This window comes from Geotrypetes seraphini, chromosome 8 (genome assembly GCF_902459505.1).
Source record: "Geotrypetes seraphini chromosome 8, aGeoSer1.1, whole genome shotgun sequence".
Lineage (NCBI taxonomy): Eukaryota > Metazoa > Chordata > Amphibia > Gymnophiona > Dermophiidae > Geotrypetes > Geotrypetes seraphini.
Window position 1 is genome coordinate 190,641,227 of NC_047091.1, and position 25,806 is coordinate 190,667,032.

The 25,806-nt window shown below is 45.3% G+C and overlaps 1 protein-coding gene across 4 annotated transcripts in view; it reads left to right on the forward strand.

Moving 5' to 3' along the window:
• The window catches only part of SUSD2 (sushi domain containing 2), a 200,134-nt gene that overhangs the window by 35,619 nt on the left and 138,709 nt on the right, over positions 1-25,806 (forward strand). For all 4 annotated transcript variants that reach the window (XM_033955316.1, XM_033955315.1, XM_033955318.1 and 1 more), the window contains 6 exons: positions 5,935-6,109; positions 11,140-11,344; positions 17,716-17,801; positions 18,582-18,850; positions 22,612-22,764; positions 25,088-25,294. In XM_033955316.1, coding sequence (XP_033811207.1) covers positions 5,935-6,109; positions 11,140-11,344; positions 17,716-17,801; positions 18,582-18,850; positions 22,612-22,764; positions 25,088-25,294 — 1,095 coding nt within the window. The remainder of the gene's footprint in view (positions 1-5,934; positions 6,110-11,139; positions 11,345-17,715; positions 17,802-18,581; positions 18,851-22,611; positions 22,765-25,087; positions 25,295-25,806) is intronic.

The following is a 25,806-nucleotide window of genomic DNA, read 5'->3' on the forward strand; positions in this document are numbered from 1 at the left end:
AACCCGCCATACTGAGCCGGCCATCAGGGACCCAGACTTATGGGAGCAATCCCCACTCGGTACCGAGGAGGATGCCTCTTCCACTGATGAGGAACCCTCCATGGCTGAATCCACCTCCAAACCCGAGCAGTCCTCATTTACGAAATTCCTTCGGGAGATGTCTGCGGCTCTCTCCATCCCACTTGAGTCCGACTCAAAGAAGTCCCAGGCCTTTCTAGAAGCCTTGGACTTCGATCAACCCCCCAAGGAGTTTCTCAAACTACCCGTCCATGATATTCTACGGGAAACATTTTATAAAAATTTGGAGAATCCCCTTACTGTTCCAGGTGCCCCTAAGAAACTGGACAGTTTATACCGGGTCATCCCTATCCCGGGATTTGATAAACCCCAATTGCCACATGAGAGCCTCCTGGTAGAATCCACTCTCAAAAAATCTCATGGTTCCAGTGTCTATGCCTCCACCCCTCCTGGCAGAGAAGGTAAAACAATGGACAAATTTGGAAAGCGCCTGTACCAGAATGCCATGCTGGCTAGCAGAGCCAACAATTACTCATTTCATTTTTCTTTTTACATGAAATTTCTGGTACAACAACTTTCTGCTCTGCAAAAGTACATCCCTGAACGCAAGGTTCCATTATTTCAGCAACAAATTTCCACCCTCCTTCAGCTTAGGAAATTCATGGTACGCTCAATCTATGACTCTTTCGAGCTCTCCTCCCGAGCCTCTGCTCTGGCAGTGGCCATGCGACGCCTTGCCTGGCTGAGGGTATCTGACCTTGATGTCAACCACCAAGACCGCCTTGCCAACGCGCCCTGTCTTGGTGATGAACTTTTTGGGGAGTCTCTAGATACCACCACACAAAAACTTTCGGCTCATGAGACGAGATGGGACACCCTCATTAAGCCTAAAAAGAAGACTCCGCCAACACGACCATACAGACCTCAGTCTTCTTACCAACGTCGCTTTTCTGCTAGGCCACTGAATCCTCCTCAACAGCAATCTCGTCGGCCTCGCCAACAACAACAACAACACTCTCAGGCTCGCTCGCAATCTCACCAGACGGCCAAGCCTCTCCCTCAAACTAAGCCTCCTCAGCCCTTTTGACTCCTTTCTCCAGGGCATAGCCAGTCTCCAACCCTCGCTGCCTCTGCCTCAACCTATCGGGGGCCGCCTCACCATCTTTCTACGACGCTGGGAGGCCATCACATCAGACCTGTGGGTTCTAAACATCATCCGTCACGGATACTCACTAAGGTTTCAGACTCTTCCTGCAGACCATCCTCCCGTAGAGTCTGCTTCTCACTCCTCCCAAACTCCACTCCTCCTCAGGGAGGTCCAATCCCTCCTCCTTCTCAATGCCATCGAAGAAGTTCCACCAGACCAAAGAGGTCAGGGATTTTACTCCCGCTACTTCTTGGTACCCAAGAAAACAGGGGATCTTCGTCCTATCCTCGACCTCAGGAACCTCAACAAGTGTTTGGTCAAGGAAAAGTTCAGGATGCTCTCCCTTGCCACACTTTATCCTCTTCTGTCTCAACACGACTGGCTATGTTCCCTGGACCTCAAGGAGGCCTACACTCACATCCCAATCCATCAGGCTTCACGTCGCTACCTCCGATTCCAGATACTGAATCACCACTATCAGTACAAAGTGCTACCCTTTGGTCTCGCATCATCACCCAGGGTGTTCACCAAGTGCCTGATTGTGGTAGCAGCCTGTCTCAGGTCCCACAACCTACAAGTGTTCCCCTACTTGGACGATTGGTTGGTGAAAGCAACAACCTCTCCACTTGTGCTGCAATCAACTCACCACACCATCTCTTTCCTCCATCTCTTGGGGTTCGAGATCAATTATCCCAAGTCGCATCTGCTTCCCACGCAGCGCCTTCAGTTCATCGGAGCACTTCTCGATACCAACTTCATGAGAGCGTTCCTTCCTGCCGACCGGCACTGGACACTGCTTCACCTCTGTCGACAGGTGCTCCTCCAACCATCCATCCCTGCTCGCCAGATGATGATTCTTCTGGGTCACATGGCCTCGACAGTCCATGTGGTTCCTCTGGCGCAACTCCATCTGAGGATACCGCAATGGACCCTCGCCAACCAATGGTCACAGACCAGGGATCCTCTTTCTCATCCCATCTCTGTGACATCGTCTCTTCAGCGATCTCTTCAATGGTGGTTGAACTCCTCAAATCTTTCCAGGGGCCTCCTTTTTCATCCACCCCCTCATTCCATGATCATCACCACAGATGCCTCCCCCTATGCATGGGGAGCTCACATAGGGGATCTACGCACCCAGGGACTCTGGACCCCTCAGGAGCGTCAACATCACATCAATTTCCTGGAACTCAGAGCCATGTTTTATGCTCTCAAGGCCTTCCAGCACCTTCTCTATCCTCAGGTTCTTCTCCTGTGCACGGACAACCAGGTCGCCATGTACTACATCAACAAGCAAGGCGGCACCGGATCTCGTCTCCTTTGTCAGGAGGCCCTCCGAATTTGGACCTGGGCCACAGCCCACAATCTTTATCTCAAAGCGGTCTATATCCAGGGCGAACAGAACTCCCTGGCCGACCAGCTCAGCCGCATCCTTCAACCTCACGAGTGGACCCTGGATCCTCCCACTCTCCACTCCATCTTTGCTCGCTGGGGCACTCCGCAGGTGGACCTCTTTGCAGCTCCTCACAACCATCAGCTGCCCCAGTTCTGTTCCAGACTCTTCTCTCCACATCGTCTGGCCCCGGATGCATTCCTACTCGACTGGACGGATCGGTTCCTCTATGCCTTCCCTCCACTTCCTCTGATGTTGCGGACCCTGTTCAAACTCCGCAAGGACAGGGCCACCATGATTCTCATCGCCCCTCGGTGGCCCAGACAACACTGGTTCTCCCTCCTGCTTCAACTCAGCTCCAGGGAGCCCATTCCTCTTCCTGTATTTCCTTCTCTGCTTACGCAGCAACATCAGTCTCTGCTACATCCCAATCTGTCTTCCCTCCACCTGACAGCTTGGTTTCTCTCGGGCTGACCTCTCCAGAAAACCTGTCTCAGCCTGTCCGTCGCATTTTGGATGCCTCCAGGAAACCCTCCACACTCCAATGTTACCATCAGAAATGGACCCGGTTCTCCTCTTGGTGCCTCCTGCATCATCACAATCCCACCTCATTGGCGGTGGAAACCGTACTGGACTATTTGCTCTCTCTGTCTAACGCTGGTCTCAAGTCTACCTCGATCAGAGTCCACCTCAGTGCCATCACTGCTTTTCACGAGCCTATCCTCGGAAAACCCCTCACGGCTCATCCTCTGGTTTCCCGGTTCATGAGAGGCCTCTTCAATATCAAACCACCTCTTCAGCCTCCCCCGGTCGTCTGGGACCTCAATGTGGTTTTGTCCGCCCTCATGAAACCTCCTTTTGAGCCTCTTGCTACTACCTCGCTCAAACTTCTCACATGGAAGGTGCTTTTCCTCATTGCCATCACCTCTGCCAGGAGGGTTAGTGAGCTACATGCACTGGTCGCCGATCCACCGTTCACTGTTTTTCACCATGACAAGGTGGTTCTGCGTACCCATCCTAAATTCCTTCCTAAGGTGGTTTCAGCCTTTCACCTCAACCAGTCCATCGTGCTACCTGTCTTCTTCCCAAAACCCCATTCTCATCCTGGGGAACAGGCTCTTCACACGCTGGATTGTAAGCGTGCCCTGGCGTACTACCTTGACCGTACCAGGGCTCACCGCTCCTCTCCTCAACTCTTTCTGACCTTCGATCCTAACCGTCTGGGTCACCCTGTATCTAAACGAACGCTGTCCAATTGGCTTGCTGCCTGTATTGCGTTCTGTTATGCTCGGGCCGGCCTGTCACTGGAAGGAGCTGTCACGGCCCATAAAGTCAGAGCTATGGTTGCTTCTGTGGCTTTCCTCCGTTCCACGCCCATCGAGGAAATCTGCAAAGCTGCCACTTGGTCCTCAGTTCACACGTTCACTACTCACTACTGTCTGGATGCCTTCTCCAGACGGGATGGACACTTTGGTCAATCTGTGTTACAAAATTTATTTTCCTAATGGCCAACCATCCCTCCTCCCTCTCTGTTAGCTTAGAGGTCACCCATACGTTAAGAATATGCTGCCTGCTTGTCCTGGGATAAAGCACAGTTACTTACCGTAACAGGTGTTATCCAGGGACAGCAGGCAGATATTCTTACGACCCACCCACCTCCCCGGGTTGGCTTCTTAGCTGGCTTATCCTAACTGGAGACCACGCACTCCTCCGTCGGGCGGGAAGGCACTCACGCATGCGCGGTGCGGCCAACTAGAACTTTCTAGTTAAAAAGGTCCGTATCGGGGCTCCATCGGTGACGTCACCCATACGTTAAGAATATCTGCCTGCTGTCCCTGGATAACACCTGTTACGGTAAGTAACTGTGCTATTTGACACCTGGAAAACCTTGAAATTTATTAATAAATTCACAGATGTTCCAGTAGAGAAATCCACTTATCAATCCTTATGGCTAAACTCCAAGGTTCAAACAGACAGGTCTGTGATCTTCTGGAAGCATTGGATGCAGGCAGGCATTCGAATGTTAGATGATGTTATATCTAATGGGAAACTGCTGGATTTTTCACGACTGCAACAATCATTCGGAATTTCAAAATCTCAAAATTATAGATGGTTGCCTTTGAAGCAGGCCATGCCCTGACTGGCAGAATCTTAAAAATCATTATAGTTTGCAGGTCCTGTGCTTTCAGACAGATTTGCTGGGGCATCAGGCCGCCCGGTGGTATAAATTAATTTCTGAATTTTTAAATAAGAAACCAAAAAATAGTCTTAGGGACATTTGGAGCATCGAGATAAAGCAAAATATTTCTGCATCTCGATGGCCACGAATTTGGACTTGGAGGATGAAATGTACAGCGTCAGCACCTATGAGACAAACATGGTTTTTCTTGTTACATAGAACTTTTTGGACCCCTGTTCGATAGTTCTAAATCTAATAGATGCTGGCATTGTCATCTTGATATAGGGTCACTGGATCATCTGCTGTTCTATTGTCCTGTGATACTTAATTTTTGGAAGTCGATATGGGGACAGATTAATGCTCTACTTGAGGCATCAATTCCATTGACATATGAGGCAGTCATATGTGGGATGATATTGTCTGAAGCCCTCATTGGACATATATACAGGGCGGCTTTTCCTTATCATGACCGGGGTAGCCATACAAATGGTTACGTGCAACTGGAAGAACTAGGATCGCCTTGACTTTACATTTTGATGGGCAAATTTACGTTTAAGTTATAGATTTGAAAAGATGAATGCGGATATGCTGGGGCATAGTAAGAGATTCAAGTTCATTTGGGGCCCTTTGACGTCTTTTATGGATTCATTATAGTTGTCTTTTCCTTTATTTCTGTTGGTATAATGCACACACACCCAGGGGGAGGGAGGGCGGGAGGGGGTTATTTCTTTTGTATGGGTCTATTCCCATATGAAATGTTGGTTGGGTGGGTTTTTTTTCATGTTGTATGGATTTCGATTGATTATATGATTAATATTATTTGTATAGACACTGTATTGCATTTTTGTTAGCTTTAGAAACTCAATAAAGATTTTTATTTTTTTTAAACTTTGAAGCAGGAAATTTTAATACTTTCAAGTCAAACCTTTCTTTTTAAAGATTCATACGAGATCTAGACCAAGGGCTTAAGCTACACTTCCCCCCCCCTTATGTTTCTGTCCTCTACCATTTCATTTGTATTTTAAGCAATGTAACCCCACCCATTTCCCAGTTCATTATAATATTAATGAGGTATGTCTCTATCCCTTTTTAAATCATTTTTAGAATCTGTATGTTGTAAAGCACTTTGGAAGGTGAAGCCATAACAAACTTGAAACTCAGCTAAAGCTATTGGACTTTCCTCTCCCCCTTCTTGCCCAGGTGACCCTTATACCGAGGGGTGGAGCCCTGTGTGGCGGTATCTGTACACGCTGGAGAAAGGCCATAATAACACAGGCTCCTACACCTTCACGCCAGAAACAGCAAATGCCACGTTCAGCAGCTGGGAGGTGGGCATGCTGAGAATCATCGCCAGCAGTCACCCCGACGGGCAGATGTAAGTACGACAGAGAGAAGCGGAGTGGCACAACAGTTCAGTGTGGTCTTTACTTCACGTTCAGTTCATTTCACATAGGGTTACTAGATTTTTGATGCCAACAAGAGGATGCGTGGCCCCGCCCCCCAGTCTCAGCCCCACACAAACCTCGTCTCTCTCGGGGGCCATGTCTGGAGGGTCACGTGCGACATCATTGCTTTGCACAGAGGCCCCGCCCTCAACGCTTTTCAAAAGCTGGAGAAACTGCCAGGATTTGAAGAGCCATCTGGACGCCTGGACAGTCCAGGTAAATCCAGACATCGGATTCATTTTCACCAGAATATTGTCGTGTTCTACTCCACCTAACTCGCTTGAATTCCTAAGTGAACGACATGTTAAATCAATGTCACACAGACTAGATTTTATAAGGCACGGCAACAAACTGAGGAGTCTTTTTACTAAGGCACGTCTTACGCTAAGCACTAACGGGTCCATTATATCCTATGGATGCGTAGCCACGTGTTAGCATTTAGGGCTCCTTTTACTAAGATGCGCCAGCGTTTCTAGTGCACACAGCAGATTCACGTGCGCTAACCCCGCACTACGTGACTAGAACTAACGCCAGCGCCTTGCGTTGAAGCCCTAACGCAACTTAATAAAAGGCCCTCTGAATGTCTAGTATGATAGAAATTCCCTCCCCAGTCTCTTCCTCCCCCCTTTCCCTACTAAGATGTGTCACATAGGCAGTTTGTGGAGGCTAGGATGCGGGGGGCACATCTCCCCTCTCTCTCTCCCCTTCCTGCCAGTATTTCTTCTCTCCCCTCGTCCCCTGATTCCCCTCCCCCTGGCACTCCCCACTCCTACCACCATTGGGACATCCTGCATTGGAATCCTCCTTCCTAAAAACCGAGCCCAAACGTAGGGAGGTGACGTGATGCCCAGGTTCTCAGACCTACCTATTGCTTCCACTACTTCTCTATATTGTTTCTATAACGTTACCAGATGCACACATCTGTCTGTCAAGACACTCCTCCTCACAGACAGGGCTGGCTTAACTATTGGACCAGGTAAGGCTCTGGCAATATGCTCATCCTCTAACCTCATCTGGTCTACAGATTAAGCCTCTTCTAACCCTCTTCTCCCACTCCAATGTCTCCCCTAATTTCATCCCCCTCTCCCTCATGCTGCTTCCTCTGATGCAAATTTCCTGTGAGTGAGACATGGCAGAGAGAAGAGGCAGGGGCTGGCAACCAATGTGAGCTTTACAGGACCGTAGGAGGGGCGAGAGAAGTGAGGGAGCAGTGCCATATCCACAGTGGGAGGAGATGGTGGCCCAAGGGATGGGGGAGATACTGAACCCGCAGGGGTAGGGTGAGAAGAAGGAGGCGCTGGAAGCAATATGATGGGGGGAGGCAGGGGCGCCACCAAATAAAGTTGGCTCAAAGTGCTACCATCTCTTGAGTCATCCCTGTTTTAATTTTTTTTTTTTATTCAAATTTAAACATTATTATTTATACATAATAATGAGGAAAGGAAATTACATAAAGAAAGTAAGAAAAACTATTATAAAACCAAAGGTTATCACAAGATTCCTCAAGTCCACATAACTGAGAGATAGCAAACAAATTATTGTATAATAAGAAACATTCAAAAATAAACATGATCTAAAAGATCAACCATATTAGTGTTAAATATTTCAAAACTCCTAATATTAATTATGTGGTGACAGAAGAACTAGATTCATGATGTTGCAAAAATTGCTCTAACGGAATAGAGTCCCAATAAACATAATCATTATCTTTAAATTTAATCAAGCATTTACAAGGAAATTTTAAGTAAAATGTAGCTCCCAAAGCCAACACCCTAGATTTCAGTACCAAAAAGGATTTTCTTCTTAATTGTGTTGCTTGGGCCACATCTGGAAAAATCAATACATTATCCCCACAACATTTAGTTTGCCTATTTTGAAAATAAGCTTTCATAATTAAGGATTTATCTATCTCTCTTGTACAAGTTATAAGGAGCGTAGACCTAGTTGGAATTATATCCTGTGAATCTTCCAGGAAACCCGTTAAATCAAATTCAATTTGTTCCAACTGGTCTATACCCGGTTCTAGGGGAACTTTTTTCCTTTGAGGAATATAGTATAAATTTGTTAAAGGCAAATTTTCTACGTCCGCCATCCCCAAAACTTCTTTAAAATATTTCTTAACCAATATTTCTGGAGACAACAAATGAGTTTTGGGGAAATTAACCAGACGTAGATTTTTTGCTCTTTGCAAGTTCTCCATTTTTTCAAATTTCATATGAGTGATGTGAAAATCCTTTACTGCTGTTGAAGAAACTGCTTGTAACGTAACCACCTGAGATTCTGTTGTTCTAATCGATTTCTCAATAATTTTTAAGTTGGAATCAACATTTGCAAACTTTTCAATAACTTCTTGCGAAAATTTTACATTTTGTGTCACTACGGATTTTAATAACCCCTCCATTCGAGTATTAATTTGCCAAAGATCCCCTTTCTTTAACTTTCTCTCTGATATTATCTATTGTTCTTTTATGCTTTGTTTTATTTAGTTTTTGTTTTGTTTTATATTTTAGTAGTTTGTTATATTATATGTTTTTTAATACTTTGTTAAAATTACATGTTATTTTATTTATTGTAATTCGCTTAGAAAAATTTTTATTTAAGAGATTAATCAAAACAAATAAAACTTGAAAAACTTGAAACTTGGTAGCTCCGCTGACTGATCTTTTCAATGAGTCTCTAGAGTCGGGAGTGGTACCAGAGGACTGGAAAAAGGGTGGATGTGGTCCCTCTCCACAAAAGTGGAAGTAGGGAATTACAGGCCAGTAAGTCTGACTTCTGTGGTAATCAAATTAATGGAAACACTTGTAAAACAGACGAGAGGCAACATGGATTAACTGGGTGATCAAAGAATTGGATAAAGGGAGTGCACTAGATGTGGTATATTTAGATTTTAGCAAAGCCTTTGACAATATCCCACACAGACATCTAATACATAAACTGAGTGCCCTCAATAGGGGCCCCAAAGTGATGGACTGGGTCAAAAACTGGTTGAGTGAAAGGCGACAGAGGGTAGTGGTCAATGGAGATCGCTCTGAGGGATGTTACCAGTTGTGTGCCTCAAGGTTTGGTTCCTGGGCTTGTTCTTTGTAACATTTTTGTAAGCAATATTGCTGAAGGGCTGTCAGGTAAGATTTGCCTCTTTGTGGATGATACCAAAATCTGCAATAGAGTAGACATCCCGGAAAGGCCTGGCGAAACTTGAAGAATGGTCTGAAATTTGGCAGCTACAATTTAATGCTAAGAAAAGCAAGGTCATGCATTTGGGCTGCAAAAACCCAAAGGATCAGTACAATTTAGAGGGTGAAGAACTTATTTGCACAACAGAAGAGTGAGACTTGGTGTGATTGTATGTGATGATCTTAAGATTACCAAACAGGTTGAAAAGGTAACGGCGAAAGCTAGAAGGATGCCAGGGTGCATAGGAAGAGGTATAGTCAGTAGGAAAATGGAGGTATTAATGCCCCTGTATAAAACTTTGGTGAGACCTCATTTGGAATACTGTGTACAGTTCTGAGGCCGCACTTTCAAAAAGATATAAAAAGGATGGAGTTGGTCCAGAGGAAAGCAGATAAAATGATGCATGGTCTTCGTCATAAAGTGTATGGGGATGGAGAGGGGAGGGGGAGATATGATAGAGATGTTTAAATACCTATGTGACTTAAATGCGCATGAGTCGAGTCTTTCATTTAAAAGGAAGCTCTGGAATGAGAGGGCATAGGATGAAGTTAAGAGGTGAGAGACTCAGGAGTAATCTAAGGAAATGCATTTTTACCAAAAGGGTGGTAGATGTGTGGAATAGTCTCCCTTCCGGTAGAGGTGGTGGAGACAAAGACTGTGTCTGAATTCAAGAAAGCTTGGGAGAGGCACGGGGGATCTCTTATGGAGAGTAGGAGATGGTGAATGCTGTGGATGGGCCATTTGGCCTTTATCTGCCATCATGTTTCTATGATTCTCTCAACCAAATTATGCAGGAAGGCAAAGGAAGCTGTCCACATACTATTAACAACGCCTGATTACAAAACCTTCCAAAGAGAAATAAAGACCCTATTTTTGAGAAACTTTGTCAAGACTAGCTAAAGCCGTGCCTAAGTATCCCTTATTTCAGTCTGAGACTCAGTCTTGTAATTAGCACCTGACCCTGTAATTCTCCTGGAAATGGCCAGCTGACCTCTTTTGCCATCCGCCTAGAACTGTGAAGTTAAGGCAGAATAAGAGTCGCTAATGTAATTTAAAGAAAGGGGAAGGGTTTGGGACTTGATATACCGCCTTCCTGTGGTTACAATCAAAGCAGTTTACATGTTATATACATGTCTTTATTTTGTACCTGGGGCAGTAGAAGGTTAAGTGATTTGCCCGGAGTCACAAGGAGCTTCAGGGGCAACCTTTAGGCTAATGAGAAGCCCATCAAATGTTATCTCCAGGGGGGGGGGGGGGGTTGAATCTGTGTGGCTCAGGTTTCCACTGATCACTCTTCCTGAGCTCTGTGCACCGGTAGCACAGCTGGCGTCTCTTCCAAAAACTCTTGATATCTACAAATCTGATGTAAGAATGGTGAAAGAGGCAAAGTTCAGGAAGACTCTGAAAATTGTCATAAATCTAAGGCCTCTTTTATCAAGTAACAAAAGCACCGGAGCCCTTTAAATCCCTATAGGCTGTGGTGCGTTTACTATGCAGGCCCTCAGATGGCCATTGGATGAAGCGTCTGCAGTTTTTCAGAACAAAAAACATTTCTTCCAGAATCTCTTTAATCATCCAGGGCTGAAATAGTGGGAATGGTGCCCAGTGCTTTGGGCCGTGGCTTGGCCAGAAGCATCAGATAGGTTCAAAGATGCGCAGACCTTAGCTAGACTTGTTCATTGCCTTGAAAAGTGGCCCAGTGACTTTCCAGCATACGGCAAAATAGTTTAGTGGGATCGGATGTAATGTCGCAGTCTCATGGGCACTCCCCTTCCTTTTTCAGGAATGTTCCCTCCATATGGAGTCCTATCCATGCACTGGCTTGGCACCTGGGAGAAGAGTTCCGGAAGGATCCTGCCGCCTGGGCATATGGAAAATGTATAGCATGGCACAAGAGAGAGCAGATCCAACTGCCCGACTTCCTGGCTGAGATCCCCGACTGCCCCTGCAACCTAGCACAGGCCCGGGATGACATAGGCAGGTACCATGTAAGTGACTGATGCCACTGAGTCTCAACCAGAGCCTATATTGGTTTTGGTTTTCATCAGGAATATCTACTGCGGATGGGCAGACTGGATGGGCCACTTGGCCTTTATCTGCCATCATGTTTCTATGTGAGCCATCAATATGAATGCATTTTGTGCACATGTGCAGCTGTCCATAGGCGTTACAAAACAAAAAAGCTTGATAAAGTTGTCCCAAATATATTGTTAATTCAATAAAAAGGTATCAACTTATATTCTTTTTGGCAGATATTCAGCCTGAAGCAGTCAATATTTTTTAAAATGCTGACCACAGTGGGCAGAATTAGCCCAGATAGTCAAAGCCCAGGCTTTGTCCGAGGCGGGCATTGAATATTTGGTTTCGTTTAGGCGCTGGCTGCCGGTTCCTAGGCGAGTGTTGGCTGATATTCAGCCGAGACCCACATAAGATTATCCACTCATGTCCCAACCTCCCCCTTTCCAATCCTACCATTTGGGATTCTGCCATGTACTTGTGACCTGGATTGGCCACTTTTGGAAATAGGAGACTGGGCTTGATGGCTATTGGTCTAACCCAGTAGGGCTATTCTTATGTCTTTATGTTCTTCCCCCCCCCCCCCCCTCCCTTTAACATCTGCCCTCCCACCCCTTGGACCTTTGAACCAAAGTGTGAGAAATTGAATTACTTTTGACTAAGAGATCATTACTCTTTCAATGAGGGTTCTCTGAAGCAGCATTTTGTGAAACGCATCAGGACCCTGAAGCATAAAGCTAAGTGCACGTTAGTATTACACATTTTAAAAGCAATAGACTCAGTTATGCGTGTGAAATGTGTGCGATGATTGAGAAGAGAGGCACCTTATGGTGGGTGTAAATCACGCAAGAAGTGGACTTTGAAAATTCATGTAGACTTCAGAGAAAAGATGAGCATTAAGAATGGCTTTAAGTCAAAGGAATTAGAGTTCAGTTCGTAAGTGAAGAGGGATAATGTTCCACAGAGTAGGCGAAGCAACTGGGAATGAGGTGTGAGCTTAGCCAAAAGAATGAAGGTATCACCAGGGCAGGATTAATTCATCGAGGGCTCCTAGGCACACAAGTACACTGGGCCCCCTGCCCCGCCCCGCCCCACCATGCACCCAGGCGGAAACAGGAAGCTGCGTCAGAGGGAAGCTTTGGGCAAGCAGCACTGCTTGCACAATTACAGTTCCTGTTGCCTTTCTTACCCACGTTGCTTGCTTGTCTTATTTTCCATCGATGGGGTGGGGCTCGCATTGCCGATCGGGGGGGCTGTGTTGCCGATCGATGCTGGAGGGGCCCATCGCCGTTTGGAAAAAACAATGTTGATGCCCTCCTTCATCGGGCCTCCCTGACCATTTCAGGCCCTAGGCATGTGCCTACTTGGCCTATTGGTTAATCCTGCCCTGGGTATCACTAAAACATGTTGTTGGGAGGAATATGAGGTATTGATTTATTCACTTGCTACCTCTGCTTTGCTGCTCCCTGGTAACCTAGGGGGAAATGGGAAGGAAAGAGGTCCACGTGCTCCTACCCAGCGTTGGCTTTACTAAACTAAAGCTTAACTTTGTATTCCGAGTCATCGTTCTGAGAAGGCTCGACTCGATTTACAGCAATTAAATAAACAGGGAATGATTTACAAATGATAAATAGAAGATAATAGCAAAATTTCAAAAGAATTAATTTTCAAAATGTTTGGCAAATAGAGTCGTTTGTAAAGATTTACGGAAAAATTGAAACGAACTGGAAGTCCTTAAAAAAAGGGGGAGATCATTCCAGAGTTGAGAGAATTTAAAGACCAAAGATTGACTGAAAATCTTGACTCCTTTAATCCCTTTTTTAGAAGGAAGGGAGAGTTAAATTGTTGGATACCTCTTGCAAAGGAGAATTGGTAAAAGTTCCAAAATAAAGGAATAAGAGGATCAAAGATACCATGTAGAATTTTAAAAGAAATACAAGCACATTTAAATTGAATTCCAAAATAAACAGGGAGCCAATGAAAACTCTGAAGCAAAGGGGGTCACATGGTCAAATTTACATTTTCCAAAGATCAGCTTCGCAGCAGTATTCTGAATTAATTGTAACCTATGAAGACAAATTTTTGTAATGCTGAGGTAGATAGCGTTACAGTAATCAAGAAGAGATAATATAATTGATTGAACTAAGATAGAAAAATGACGGTGATGAAAAAGATGTCTAACCTTCCTCAGCTGCTCTTGAAAATGGCTGTTTCACCCTCTAGTGGCAGCTTCAGAGCATAAGAAGCCTTACTGGGTCAGACCAATGGTCCATGAAGCCCAGTAGCCCATTCTCATAGTGGCCAATCCAATGTACCTGGCCAAAACCCAAGGAGTAGCAACATTCCATGCACCCAATCCAGGGCAAGCAGAGGCTTCCCCCATGTCTTTCTCAATAACATACTTAATTCCAGAAATGCCCAGAAATATGAACTCGCTTTTCCTACCGTAAAGAATATCAAAACTACAGCCAATCTTTGTCGTTCATTTATTTATTTATTTTTTTGCAAAAATCTAGAATGAGCTTCCATCCGAGATTACACTCCTTTCCCAATTATCAATTTTCTGGAAAAAGTTAAAAGCTTACTTATTTCAGAAGTCCCTAACAAATTAATTTGTATCTAATCAATGATCTTCCATCTGTCAACCCTGATCCCTTCTTTGCTTTGATTTTTAATATTTGTAAACCAAGTCGAACCCTCTTTGAGGGATGAATTGGTATATAAACTAAAGGATTGAATTGGACAATGGACTTTTCCTCTAGGAAATTGTCCAAACCCTTCTTAAAACCAGCTACGCTATCCGCTCTTACCACAACCTCTGGCAATGCGTTCCAGAGCTTAAGTATTCTCTGAGTGAAAAAAATTTCCTCTTTGAGATTAAATGGATCAGATTACCCAATTAGAACCACAATCAAAATCCTTCGTGTCATCTTAGACTGAAGCTTGACATTTGAAGACCAAACAGCTTAAAAAATGTTTCCTCACTTTATGGAAACTCTATACCAATAAGCATTATTTTGAATTCTTCTCTTTTCAACTGCTGGTTCAATCTTTGATTTTAAGTATCTTATACTTAAATATTATATACGTAGGATCTTATAAGAAAACCATCAAAAGACTGAGAATCATTCAGAATGCTGTAGTCCGTCTCATTTATAGCCTCAAGAAATCGGACCATGTGAGCTCGTACTAGAAAAAATTTCACTGGCTGCCTATGGAAGCAAGGGTCATCTTCAAGTTTGGCTGCCTTTGCTTCAAAACCATAACCCTAATCTATCTGTCTCCCTCACTTCGAATTTCCAGGCACAACATGTACATGTGGTGCTTACTTGTTCGGGTTTCCATCCCTAAAGGACTGTATTTACAAGAGATTCCTTGACAGGACATTATCAATCCAAGCAGGCAAATGGAATAAATGTCTAACCAACTTTATTTCAAACTTTCAGGAAGTCAATCAAAACTTACCTCTTTGATCAATTTCTCTGACTCCACCTCTAACTGGATGTACTTTTATTCCTCGTCCAGACAAATTTGATTAATCGTAACATACTAATGTAATTTTGAAAGTTTTATGTAATATCGCTGTCTGTATAGAGTATACAGTCTCTTCTTCTGTAAACCGCTCCGAACTGTTTGTGGTATTGCGGTATATAAAAATAAAGTCATTATTATTATTGGTTTTAAAAGTATTTCCCTGTAACTTCATTGAGTGTCCACGACCATGAGGTCCAAAATCTACCATGGACTGAGTGAAGGGAAGGGTTGGATACAATCATGGGTTTTGAGGGTAGTCTTGAACATCAAGAGAAGTGCGTTCCTTAGAGTGGGTACAGGATCTCCAAAATAGGAGTCTGAAGGCTGGATTCTATAAATCAGCGGTCTCAAACACGCGGCCCACAGGCCGCATGTGGCTCTCCAGATTTTATTTGCGGCCCGAGGTCTGGACTGGATCATTATCTTCCTTTTGGAGCAGCAGCGTGTCTGGCCGGCTCGTTCCGTTCAAAGCCGCGGGTTGGCGGCTCCTTGCGCTATCCACGGAAGAGCCAGCCAGACACGCTGCTGCTCCAGTGGCGTACCAAGGGGGGGACGGTCCACTGTTCTCCCTAGAGTGCGGCTCGTCTAAAGCAGTGGTGCCCAACCTGCTTCCCTTCCCTTCTCAGGCCGGCACCGTGTTATTTGATCTCCCTGCTTCTCTTCGGGGCCGACCAACTCTCGCCAACCGACATCAATTCTGACGTCGAGAGGACGTTCTGGCTAGCCAATCAATGCCTGGCAGCTCGTAATGTCCTTTCCGATGTTAGAATTGACGTCGGGCAGCGACAGTTGGTCGGCCCGTGAAGAAGAGAAGGAGGGAGATCTCAGCCTGTTCCCGATGGGGGTAGCGGCAGCGGCAGCAGCCTATTCCCCAGCGGCGGTGGCATGGGGGAGGGCAGGAAGGAAGGAAGAAAGAAAGAAGGGGGCGGGACAGGGAGACAGAAACAAAGCAAAAAATGGGACATGGAATCAGAGAAAGACAGACATAGAGAAAGAGAGAAAAAGTTGGGGGAGGAAATGAGGTCTGGAGGAGAGGAAGCATACAGGAGGCTGAAAGAAGGGAAGAAATATTGGATGCACAGTCAGAAGAATAAAGTGCAACTAGAGCCTGATGAAATTACCAAACAAAGGTAGGAAAATTATTTTATTTTCAATTTAGTGATTGAAATGTGCCAGTTTTGAGAAAGAAAAGATGTTAAACTTTAAATGTGAGTGCTGCAGAAAAAAGAGAGTACTTGGAGGGCCGCAAAAAAAAAAAAAAGTTAATGTCTTATTAAAGAAATGACAATTTTGCATGAGGTAAAACTCTTTATAGTTTATATATCTTTCCTTTTAACTATTAAAGGAAAGTTTTATAAACTATAAAGAGTTTAACCTCATGCAAAATTGTCATTTCTTTAATAAGACATTAACTATTTTTTCTGCGGCCCTCCAAGTACCTACAAATCCAAAATGTGGCCCCGCAAAGGGTTTGAGTTTGAGACCACTGCTATAAATGGTATCAAAATCTAAGATGCTGGAAAAGATTGGCAGGAAGAGAGATTCTTAGAAATTTTGTAGATGAAGATTCTTTTGTATTATCAAAGCTGGATTATGATAACTTAGCTTATGCAGGGATGGTGTTGACACAACTAAAACGTTTACTAACTCTGCAGAATACAGCTATTCGTCTATTAGGTAAAATTAAGATGAGGGAGCATAGCCCCAGGTACGTTAGATAGATTGTGAGCCCACCGGGACAGAGAGGGAAAAATGCTTGAGTACCTGATTGTAAAAACCGCTTAGATAACCTTGATAGGCGGTATATAAAATCTTAATAATAAACTTGATGAAACTCCTTTCATTGGTTACCAATAGAATATAGAATTAAAATTTAAAGTTCTGAATGAGTTACAACCTCGGTATTTATCATCATAGTATTGTTCTATGCTCCTCGCCAATTATTAAGATCTTTAGATGATAATAAAGTAGTTTTACCTCCTATTTCTAAGGCTTATTTGGCATCTACTAGAAATTGTGCATTCTTTTACCTAGTCTCAGTTTTATGGAATTAAGGAGATTTCAAAAGAATTTAAAGGCGCCTTATTTTCGATTATCTTCCTTTTCTGAACTCAGCTGACTGAATTCCTTTGTGTGTTCTGAACCTAAGAATTGCCGCTGCTGGGTCAGACCAGTGGTCCATCATGATGAGCAGTCCGCTCATGCGTCGGCCCTTTGATCAAAGACCAGTGCCCTGTCTGAGACTAGCTCTACCTGAATACGCTCTTCTTCACCAGGAACTTGGCTAACTTTGTCTTGAATCCCTGGAGGGTGTTTTCCCCTATGACAGACTCTGGAAGAGCGTTCCAGTTTTCTACCACTCTCTGCATGTGAATTTATATTTTATCTGGTGTGTTTAAATGATCTTTCCTGTTTTTAATGGAGTTCTTTTATCACTGTGCTGAATTATTTTCTGAACCACTTTGTTCTTACTTGTAGCTTAAGCGGTATAGAAAGAGTTTTAATAAACATAATCATTTCCATGACCAAATGTGGCATAATTTGGGTGCGGAGACTTCTTATTCCATAACACTGTCCCAATTTTCTCGGGACGTCCCTGGCAACACTCCCTATCGTACTGACGAATGTATCATAAATGTAATTGTGATCACTGCCCTGACTTCCAGCAAAGGCTGATGCTGGTTCCCGGGAGGTCCCGGTTCCGGTACTTGCCCTATGTCACAGTCTCCATCCTGCTCTTGGCTTCACGTGTTCTGATTCTGTTTCATTCTGCGCATGTAACTAAACCATGTGTTCTTGTCTCTTGCAGACGGATTATGGGTGTGACATTGAGAAGGGAAGTGTGTGCACTTATCACCCAGGGGCTGTGCACTGTGTCCGGAGCATCCAGGCCAGGTAGGAGAGAGATGTGAGACTTGTAAGTAGGGCTATGGTTTCAATGTGCTTCTGGCTGTCACTGGAGTGACAGATGGCTTTTGTATGAAGCGTGTGCAGTTTTCCAGAACAAAAAATCTCTTCTAGAATCTCTTTAATCAGACAGGACTGAAATAGTGGGAGTCTGGCCCAGTGCTATGGGCTGTGGCTTGGCCAGAAGCATCCAACTCTGACCACTGGTGTCACTTTTCCCCTGTCTTTTGTGTAAGTTTTGTTATTCTGTTGCTTCCTGGCAATTTCCTTCTGCTCCTTTGGGCTTTCAGTAGAATGAATGAACCTTCTTCTTTCAAAGCTTCCCATATCATCTTCTACTGTATAAACTCATCCCCACATCCCCATCATTGCAGTGACGATCCTTGTCTGGGAGTCAGTGCAGAGTCTAGAGACAGCCACTAGTTGGCACTGTTGAGCGATGTCTGCAAGTCCCTCCGCTGCAGAGGCTCTGAGCATTACAGGTGCACTATCCCCAGTCATGTCAACTCGGAGACCAGAAGACCTGACCGAGGAGGTCAACGCAGACCCTTTCGAACAGCAACACACAGCACTGGGCCACCTACCCACTCTCATTATTTTGTGAAAAACACTTTGATGGGTGGGGGAGGGGAAAGAGAGGCCTCTGCTTTAACTACCTGCTGCTCACAGATTTGCACTGTTAGGACTTGAATCTCAGGATTCCTCTGGGGAACTGTCAAGTGGTGACTCTGGGAGGTGAAATCCCATTGCTGTCTTTTCTGTCTTTAGCCCTCGGTACGGTGCTGGGCAGCAGTGCTGTTACGACGCCAACGGAAACCAGATCCTGACATTTGACTCGCTCGGGGGTAGCACACCTGACCGGGGCCATGACTGGGGATCCCCCCCTTACAGAAAGCCACCCCGAGTTCCCGGCTTCTCCCACTGGCTGTACGACGTCATCACCTTCTACTACTGTTGCTTGTGGTCCGACAACTGCCAGCTGTATCTGGACCTTCGGCCGTCCAGCGACTGCCGGAGTTATACGCCTCCCAGGGTCGGTATGTGACTGATTTTCTTCTACTTACGATACACTAAATAAGAGCTGAAGACAAAGTTCACTGTCATATGTCCATGCCCAGAGCTGAATGGAAGAAGGCTGAAATTCAAAGCTGTTTAACCAGCTAGGAACAGCTCCTCTTGCCAGTGGCGTAGTAAAGGGGGGAGGTGACTGGCCTGGGCACCGTATTTGTGTGGAGCACCGGTGCAAGTGCCTCTCCTCCTCTCCCCCCCCCCCCCAGTACCTCTTTAAATGTTCTCCTGTGTGAGCAGCATCTTCCACTTGCTGCTCGCGCCGGCAGTGGCTACCTTCTGATGTCACTTACTTGTCGCGGGACCAGGATGTGACATCAGAAGGGAGCTGAGGCCAGCAAACATTTCAAGAGGTATGTGGGCGGGGGGCACTCAAGCGGTGAGGAAGAGTTGGGGGATACCTTCTTCGGGCGCCAACCTCCCTTGCTACACTACTGCCTCCTGCTGAATATTCACAGTTAGCGGCTATGTCGTGCAACGTAGCTGACTGAGGTTGGATATTCACCATTAAACTAGCTATGTTTAGCAGTCTATCTTTGAGCACTAAACACTTAACCAGTTGGCGATGAATTTCAGCATACCTGGTTAAGTTGCCACCAAATTTTTAGAAATGGTCCTGCAAAAGCACCGCCTGCCGCTGTCTGAATATCGGGCCTAAGGTTGTTTAGAAAGAAATGCAAACAAAAAACTGGTCTTGAAAACTCCAAGAATGTCAGACAATACATGAGAACGAGAAAGGGAAATATTTCTCTGCCTATACTATGGAAAATATAAACATAAATGAGATGCATATTTTCCAAAACAGACAAAACTTAGCCTTTTTTCCTGCCTTTGTGTTTGGACCCTTTTCCCACTTTTTGGTGTTCTAAGTTGTTTTCCAAGGTCTCCTTTCCAAGGTCTTCTTTTTCTCTCCTCCTGTCTTCTAAATCTGTCTTATATTGATCTTTTCCTTTTTTCCTCCATTTGTCTTTTCTCTGCTTTTCCACTCAGAGTTCGGTTTTATCTCTCACCCTTCCCTTTGCTTTCTATATTCTATTTCACTCCCTCCCCAACTTCTTATCCCCTCCCCCCTCATTTCCATTCTCTGTATGCACAGGGTACAATATAGCTCCAGAAAAAGGGGGATGGATTGAGACATCCAGGTTTTCCTTCCATTCCATTGCCCGGTTGTCACCTCACAAAGCCTTACCTGCCCTCCTTTCACCCTTTACCACCTCCTGCATCTAAATGACTTCTTTGTCTTGCCCACTACCCAGCTTCCCATTCCCCCTCTTTTAATGCCCACCACTGTGCCATATTTCCTGGTGTTAATTCCGGGCACAGATTTGTCCTGTAGAGACACTTTTCAGCAATAGTAGAAATGGATAGAACAAGTGAGCTGATATCGGAGATTATCTCAAAATGTGCCAGTAGGAGGTGCAGATTGTTTATCAACCAAACTTATCTTTTGGCCACTGGGGGTTTTTTGTTAAGGAGAGTTGGGGATTGGTCTGTTTTGTAGCATATAGTCGCCTCATTAATGAATGACCTGGGGCAGATTCTCAAAACTAAGGGCTCCTTTTACTAAGGTGATCTAGCGTTTTTAGCGCACGCACTATAGCCGAAAAATTACCACCTGCTTAAAAGGAGGCGGTAGCGGCTAGCGCACGCTAAGGCCCTAACTCACCTTTGTAAAAGGAGCCCTATAATGTGCTTTTAACGTGCTCCCTAAACCGGTTCCAGCCAGTTTCGTGTGCCTGTATTTTAGCGGCAGATTAGCAAAATGGCTTACTGAGTTCTTTTCCAAGTTTTCTAGCAGCCTCCGATACCGCCATGCAAATGTAGTACAACGAGGTCATTAATATTAAAATGATCACTCCGAGAAATTCTCTATAATCACCGAGTGATTCTCTAACCTCATTGTGCTAGATTTGCGGCCAAAATTTGCTGATAGGTCTGAGAAAGGTCTTACTTTCTGATCAGTGCCCAAGAGGCCCAAGGTCCCTCCCGTAGAATGGGCCTTAAACAACCTGGGCCAATCAGAGCTTCAGGCCCCTCCCCAGTGCATCCCAGGATGCACTGTCCACCATTTTGAAGAGGCGGGCCTGCTGGCCAGAGAGAGTAGGCCAGCCATCGTAAGGTAAGGGGGAGGGGGAGGGGGTGGGGGATCATCGGAGGCATTGGAGAATGTTGGGGGGTTGCATGGTGGCATCTCTCCCTGTGGCTTACCTAGCATATGTGACACCCGGGGCCCATCATTTTTTTGACACCCCCCCATCTATATGAAAAATATGATTTTTAGTAACAATCCACATATCGCACAACAAGAACAACAAGAGTGTACCTAGGAAAAGGCAGCATCTTAAACACTGCAGTGAGCACTAGAACACCAACACATGCATTGTAAAACTAAACAAACCAGATCCTGCACAGTCAATTGATCCTGTACAGTCGATGCTAACAGAAAGCCATGTCCCTTTCATACACACAGACAGATACACCCTCGCCCAATATGGAATAATCACAAACTAAAAATAGAAATATGAAGACAAAAGTTAAACTGAATCACCAAGAAACCAGACCCTGGATACAATGCAACACCACAAAAACAGTAACACATGTCCTCTAATACAGTGCAAAATATAAAGACAGTAGATGTAAATTTGAAAAAACTGATACATAACAATCACCACTTTACAAATAAAAATAAAAACAAATAATGAGTAATAGAAAATACAATTTTATTGGACTAATCCCCGTAAGCTCGGTCCCCATCCCCGCAAACCACCTGATTTCATCCTCACAAGCCTTGAATTGTTTTATATTTGAACTTATTATATTAAGGCCTCTCTTATTATATTAAGGCCTTAGGCTTAGTGGGGATGGGCGGAACCGCTATGCCTAAGGCCTGATTGGTCCAGGCTTCTAGAGCCTAGGCCAATCAGGCCTTAGGCTTCGCGGGATGGGCCAGGAAGGGGCGGGCCCGCCTCATTTCGACGAGGCGGGCCAGCCGGCTGGATGGTACCAAGACCCAGCCGGCCGGCCAACAATTAAAGGTTAGTTTGGGAGGGAGGTTAGTTGAGGGAGAAGTTAGGGGTGGTCATTGGTGGCTGTTAGTGGGGGGGGGGGGCGTCTTCCGACAGGAGGGATTGGGCACCCTCCTGCCGATGATCGGTAGTGTCGGGGGATGGGCATCTTCCGGCAAGAGGGGTTGGGCACCCTCCTGCCGATGATCGGTAGTGTCGGGGGATGGGCATCTTCCGGCAAGAGGGGTTGGGCACCCTCCTGCCGGCAATTGAACAGGCGGCTGCGGCTGCTATACTTATCGCGGCAGAGAGATCCCTTGCCCCGATAAGTATAGCGGCCATGTCTACTTACAATGTAGGCCAGCATTTTGCTGGCCTACATTTTAAGCGTCTCTTCCTCTACTAGGGAGATGCATAGGGTCGCCTAGGTTCGCCTAAGGCCCTTAGGCGAGCTTAGGCGTCTTGTGGGACTCCCTAGGCTCCCGGAGGCGCCTTCAATATAGGTGGCCTGCCTGGGGAGCATTTTTTTAAAAAAACGTGCATCCCGATTGGTTGATTAGACAGCTGTAGGACGCCTACAGCTGCCTAAAATTGGGACGGCACTTTTCAGAATCAAGGCCTAAGAGTCCCTGCTATGAAATGGACCAGCAATCATGCATAAACCTCTTGCTGTCTAGACTGCTAGGGTTCATGAAAGATGATACTCTGCCTCATGTCTCCCACAGCCTCTGCTTTTGGGGATCCGTACTTTCTGACCCTTGATGGAGCCAACTTCACCTTCAAGGGGAAAGGAGAATACACCCTGATGACGTCTGACTTCCAATCCCTGATCATCCAGGGAAGGACAGACAGCTGGGAGCATGCAGATGCTGAGACTGGTGAGTTCAGAGGAGGGAGAGCACAGCAGTGGGGTGTTTCTGGACCTCTTACCCCTCTCTTCTCCCCGACCCCCACCCCCCAAGCTACAAGAACAGCAAGTCACTAAGGGTGAACTTCGCAGCCATCCTGCAGTCTCAGGAGTCACATGCCACCTTGCAAGGCAGATTTGGGTGGTGACTGTTGTCTCTCCTTTGGCTGAGGCTGTGGCTGCACCCTCACCCCAGGTCAACCAAACAGGCCGATCCATCCCTGATTTTGCCCCATTGCCCGTGAATTTACCATTCTGGTTTTCCTGTTGAGTTCACTAGGAAACTCTGACAATACACTTGTGCTTCGAATGGGGAAACATTAGATTTCTTCCACTCCTCATCAGCCCATTTTCCCTTCTTTTTCAAAACCTCATCGTCCCCTCACTCCCCCCATATCTAATCGAGCGGCTCTTTGCATCTGGGAGTGACACTGCTACACCCGCTTGTGGAGGGTATTGTTATAACAAGGTGCCTGGGTTTAGGCACCATTTTAAGGCTGTTTTAGAAGGAGATTTAGTGACCTACAACACATGTCTTTATAAAAGAGCAACACAACTCCTACGGAGATCGTTCCTGGGGGTGACGGCATGTAGCTGGGACGCTGTGGGTGTCCAGTGAATCCGGATCCTGTTCAGATGACTTTCATAACTTAACACAAAATCCTTTCAGTTCCAAGCGGTTTACAAAGAGAAGAACTGTATTTGCACAGTGAATTATAAACTTGATAAAAGCTGGGACCGAAACTCTTGTATTTGTAGTTAGTTATTTATACCCCGCCTTTCCTAAGGCAGATCACAATAAAGAACATACATAAACACAATCACATACATGACAACATAGAAATATAGACACATGATGGCAGGCAAAGGCCAAATGGCCCATCCACAGCATCCACTATCTCCTCCTCTCCCTATTGGCTAAAGCTCTTAACATTTGCATCTCCTCTTCCTATAGGCTAAGGCTCTTTACTCCTGCATTGTGAGGTCATAGAACTTTAGTAACATAGAAACATGATGGCAGGCAAAGGCCAAATGGCCCATCCACAGCATCCACTATCTCCTCCTCTCCCTATTGGCTAAGGCTCTTAACATTTGCATCTCCTCTTCCTATAGGCTAAGGCTCTTTACACCTGCATTGTGAGGTCATAGAGCTTCTTGGTTATAGAAACATGATGGCAGATAAAGGCCAAATGGACCATCCAGTCTGCCCATCCGCACCATCCACTGTCTCCTCCTCTCCCTATTGGCTAAGGCTCTTAACATTTGCATCTCCTCTTCCTATAGGCTAAGGCTCTTTACACCTGCATTGTGAGGTCATAGAGCTTCTTGGTTATAGAAACATGATGGCAGATAAAGGCCAAATGGCCCATCCGCAGCATCCAATATCTCCTCCTCTCCCTATTGGCTAAGGCTCTTAACATTTGCATCTCCTCTTCCTATAGGCTAAGGCTCTTTACACCTGCATTGTGAGGTCATTGAGCTTTATGGATATAGAAACATAGACACATGATGGCAGATAAAGGCCAAATGGCCCATCCAGTCTGCCCATCCGCAGTAACCATTATCTCTTCCTCTCTCTAAAAGATCCCACGTGCCTATCCCAGGCCCTTTTGAATTCAGACCCAGACCACCTCTTCTGGACAGAACATCGTAATGATAATGAAAAGCCTCCTAAAATTACAAAGAGGCCACCAGCGCCTCGCATCAGAAAACTATAAATCAAATCCCATATTTCATCTTACAGAAGAGGTGTTTCTTCAACATTTTTTTAAAACTACTCAAACTTGTTTGCTGTCGTAAATATCCCGGAAGCTTATTCCACTCCTGAGGACCCACACATGAAAATTTATGCTTGCTCTAGACACAGCTAACCGCAGCTGTTTCACCATCGAAATATGTAGGAGAGGTCATCATGCGTCCCCAAGCACAACATTCGCTGCAGTTCATATGGCAGAATGCTATCCATCAATTGCTTCGGTGCCTTATTGTGAATACAAAACCCCACGTGATAAGCTAGAATTCTGTGAAAAAATCATTTGTAAATACAGTCTTTTATTGTAGGAAACCTAAATATGGTAAGTTCACGTAATGTTGGCTTTCTGTCTGAGAATTTAAAATGATAAGATAAGTTTGCACAAAACCATACAATGTCTTATAACGAATAAAGCCCACCTTGAAAAGTAATATCCTTGCCTCTATTGGAAGCCAATGCAACGTCTGATAATATTTTGTCAAATGATTGGATTTTTTCAAATTAAAGATTTTTTTTTCCTGCTGCCTCTCCTTGTTTGCAGGCGATGAGGAAGACGACTCCTTTGTTAATCTCCACCATCATCGGGCTGCTAAAGTGACTGGCTTCTCTGCCGTGGCCATGCAGGAGGCTGGCTCTGATGTGATTGAGGTGCGCGTACCCAAGATAGCTAGAAGCACTGAGCAGCTGGAGGTGTTGGTGAACCAGGAAGTGGTCAGCTTCATGGAACAGAAGTGGATGGATCTCCGAGGTGAGCTCTGGCGTGTATGGGGGGGGGGCATCAGGTGAGACCTGCTAAGGAGGTGTGGGGTGGAACCCAAATATACAGAGCAGAAATATTGATGGGTCAATATTCAGCATACAATGGTCACTTTCTTTAAACACTGAGCATCACCGACTGAATTAGGCCTAGAGATTCAGAGCTGGGCTTTATCCAGCCATTGACATTGAATAGCCGGGTCTTTGACAGCATGTAGAAGTAGGGTTACTAAATGTCCGGGAAAACCCGGACATGTCCTCTTTTTAGAGGACTGTCTGGGTGCCCAGAGAGATTTCCAAAACCCAGTAGTTTGTCCGAGTTTTGGAAAGCCTCAAGCTCGGGGCCATGCCTGGAGAGCCTCTGCACCTGTTTATTAAAATCTGATATCCCGCCAAATCTTACAGCGGTTTACATTAGTATAAAAATAAAAACTCAATAAAATATAAAAGGAATGCCATAAAATTATAGGAAAGCACACAGAAGATACAATAATCATAATCATA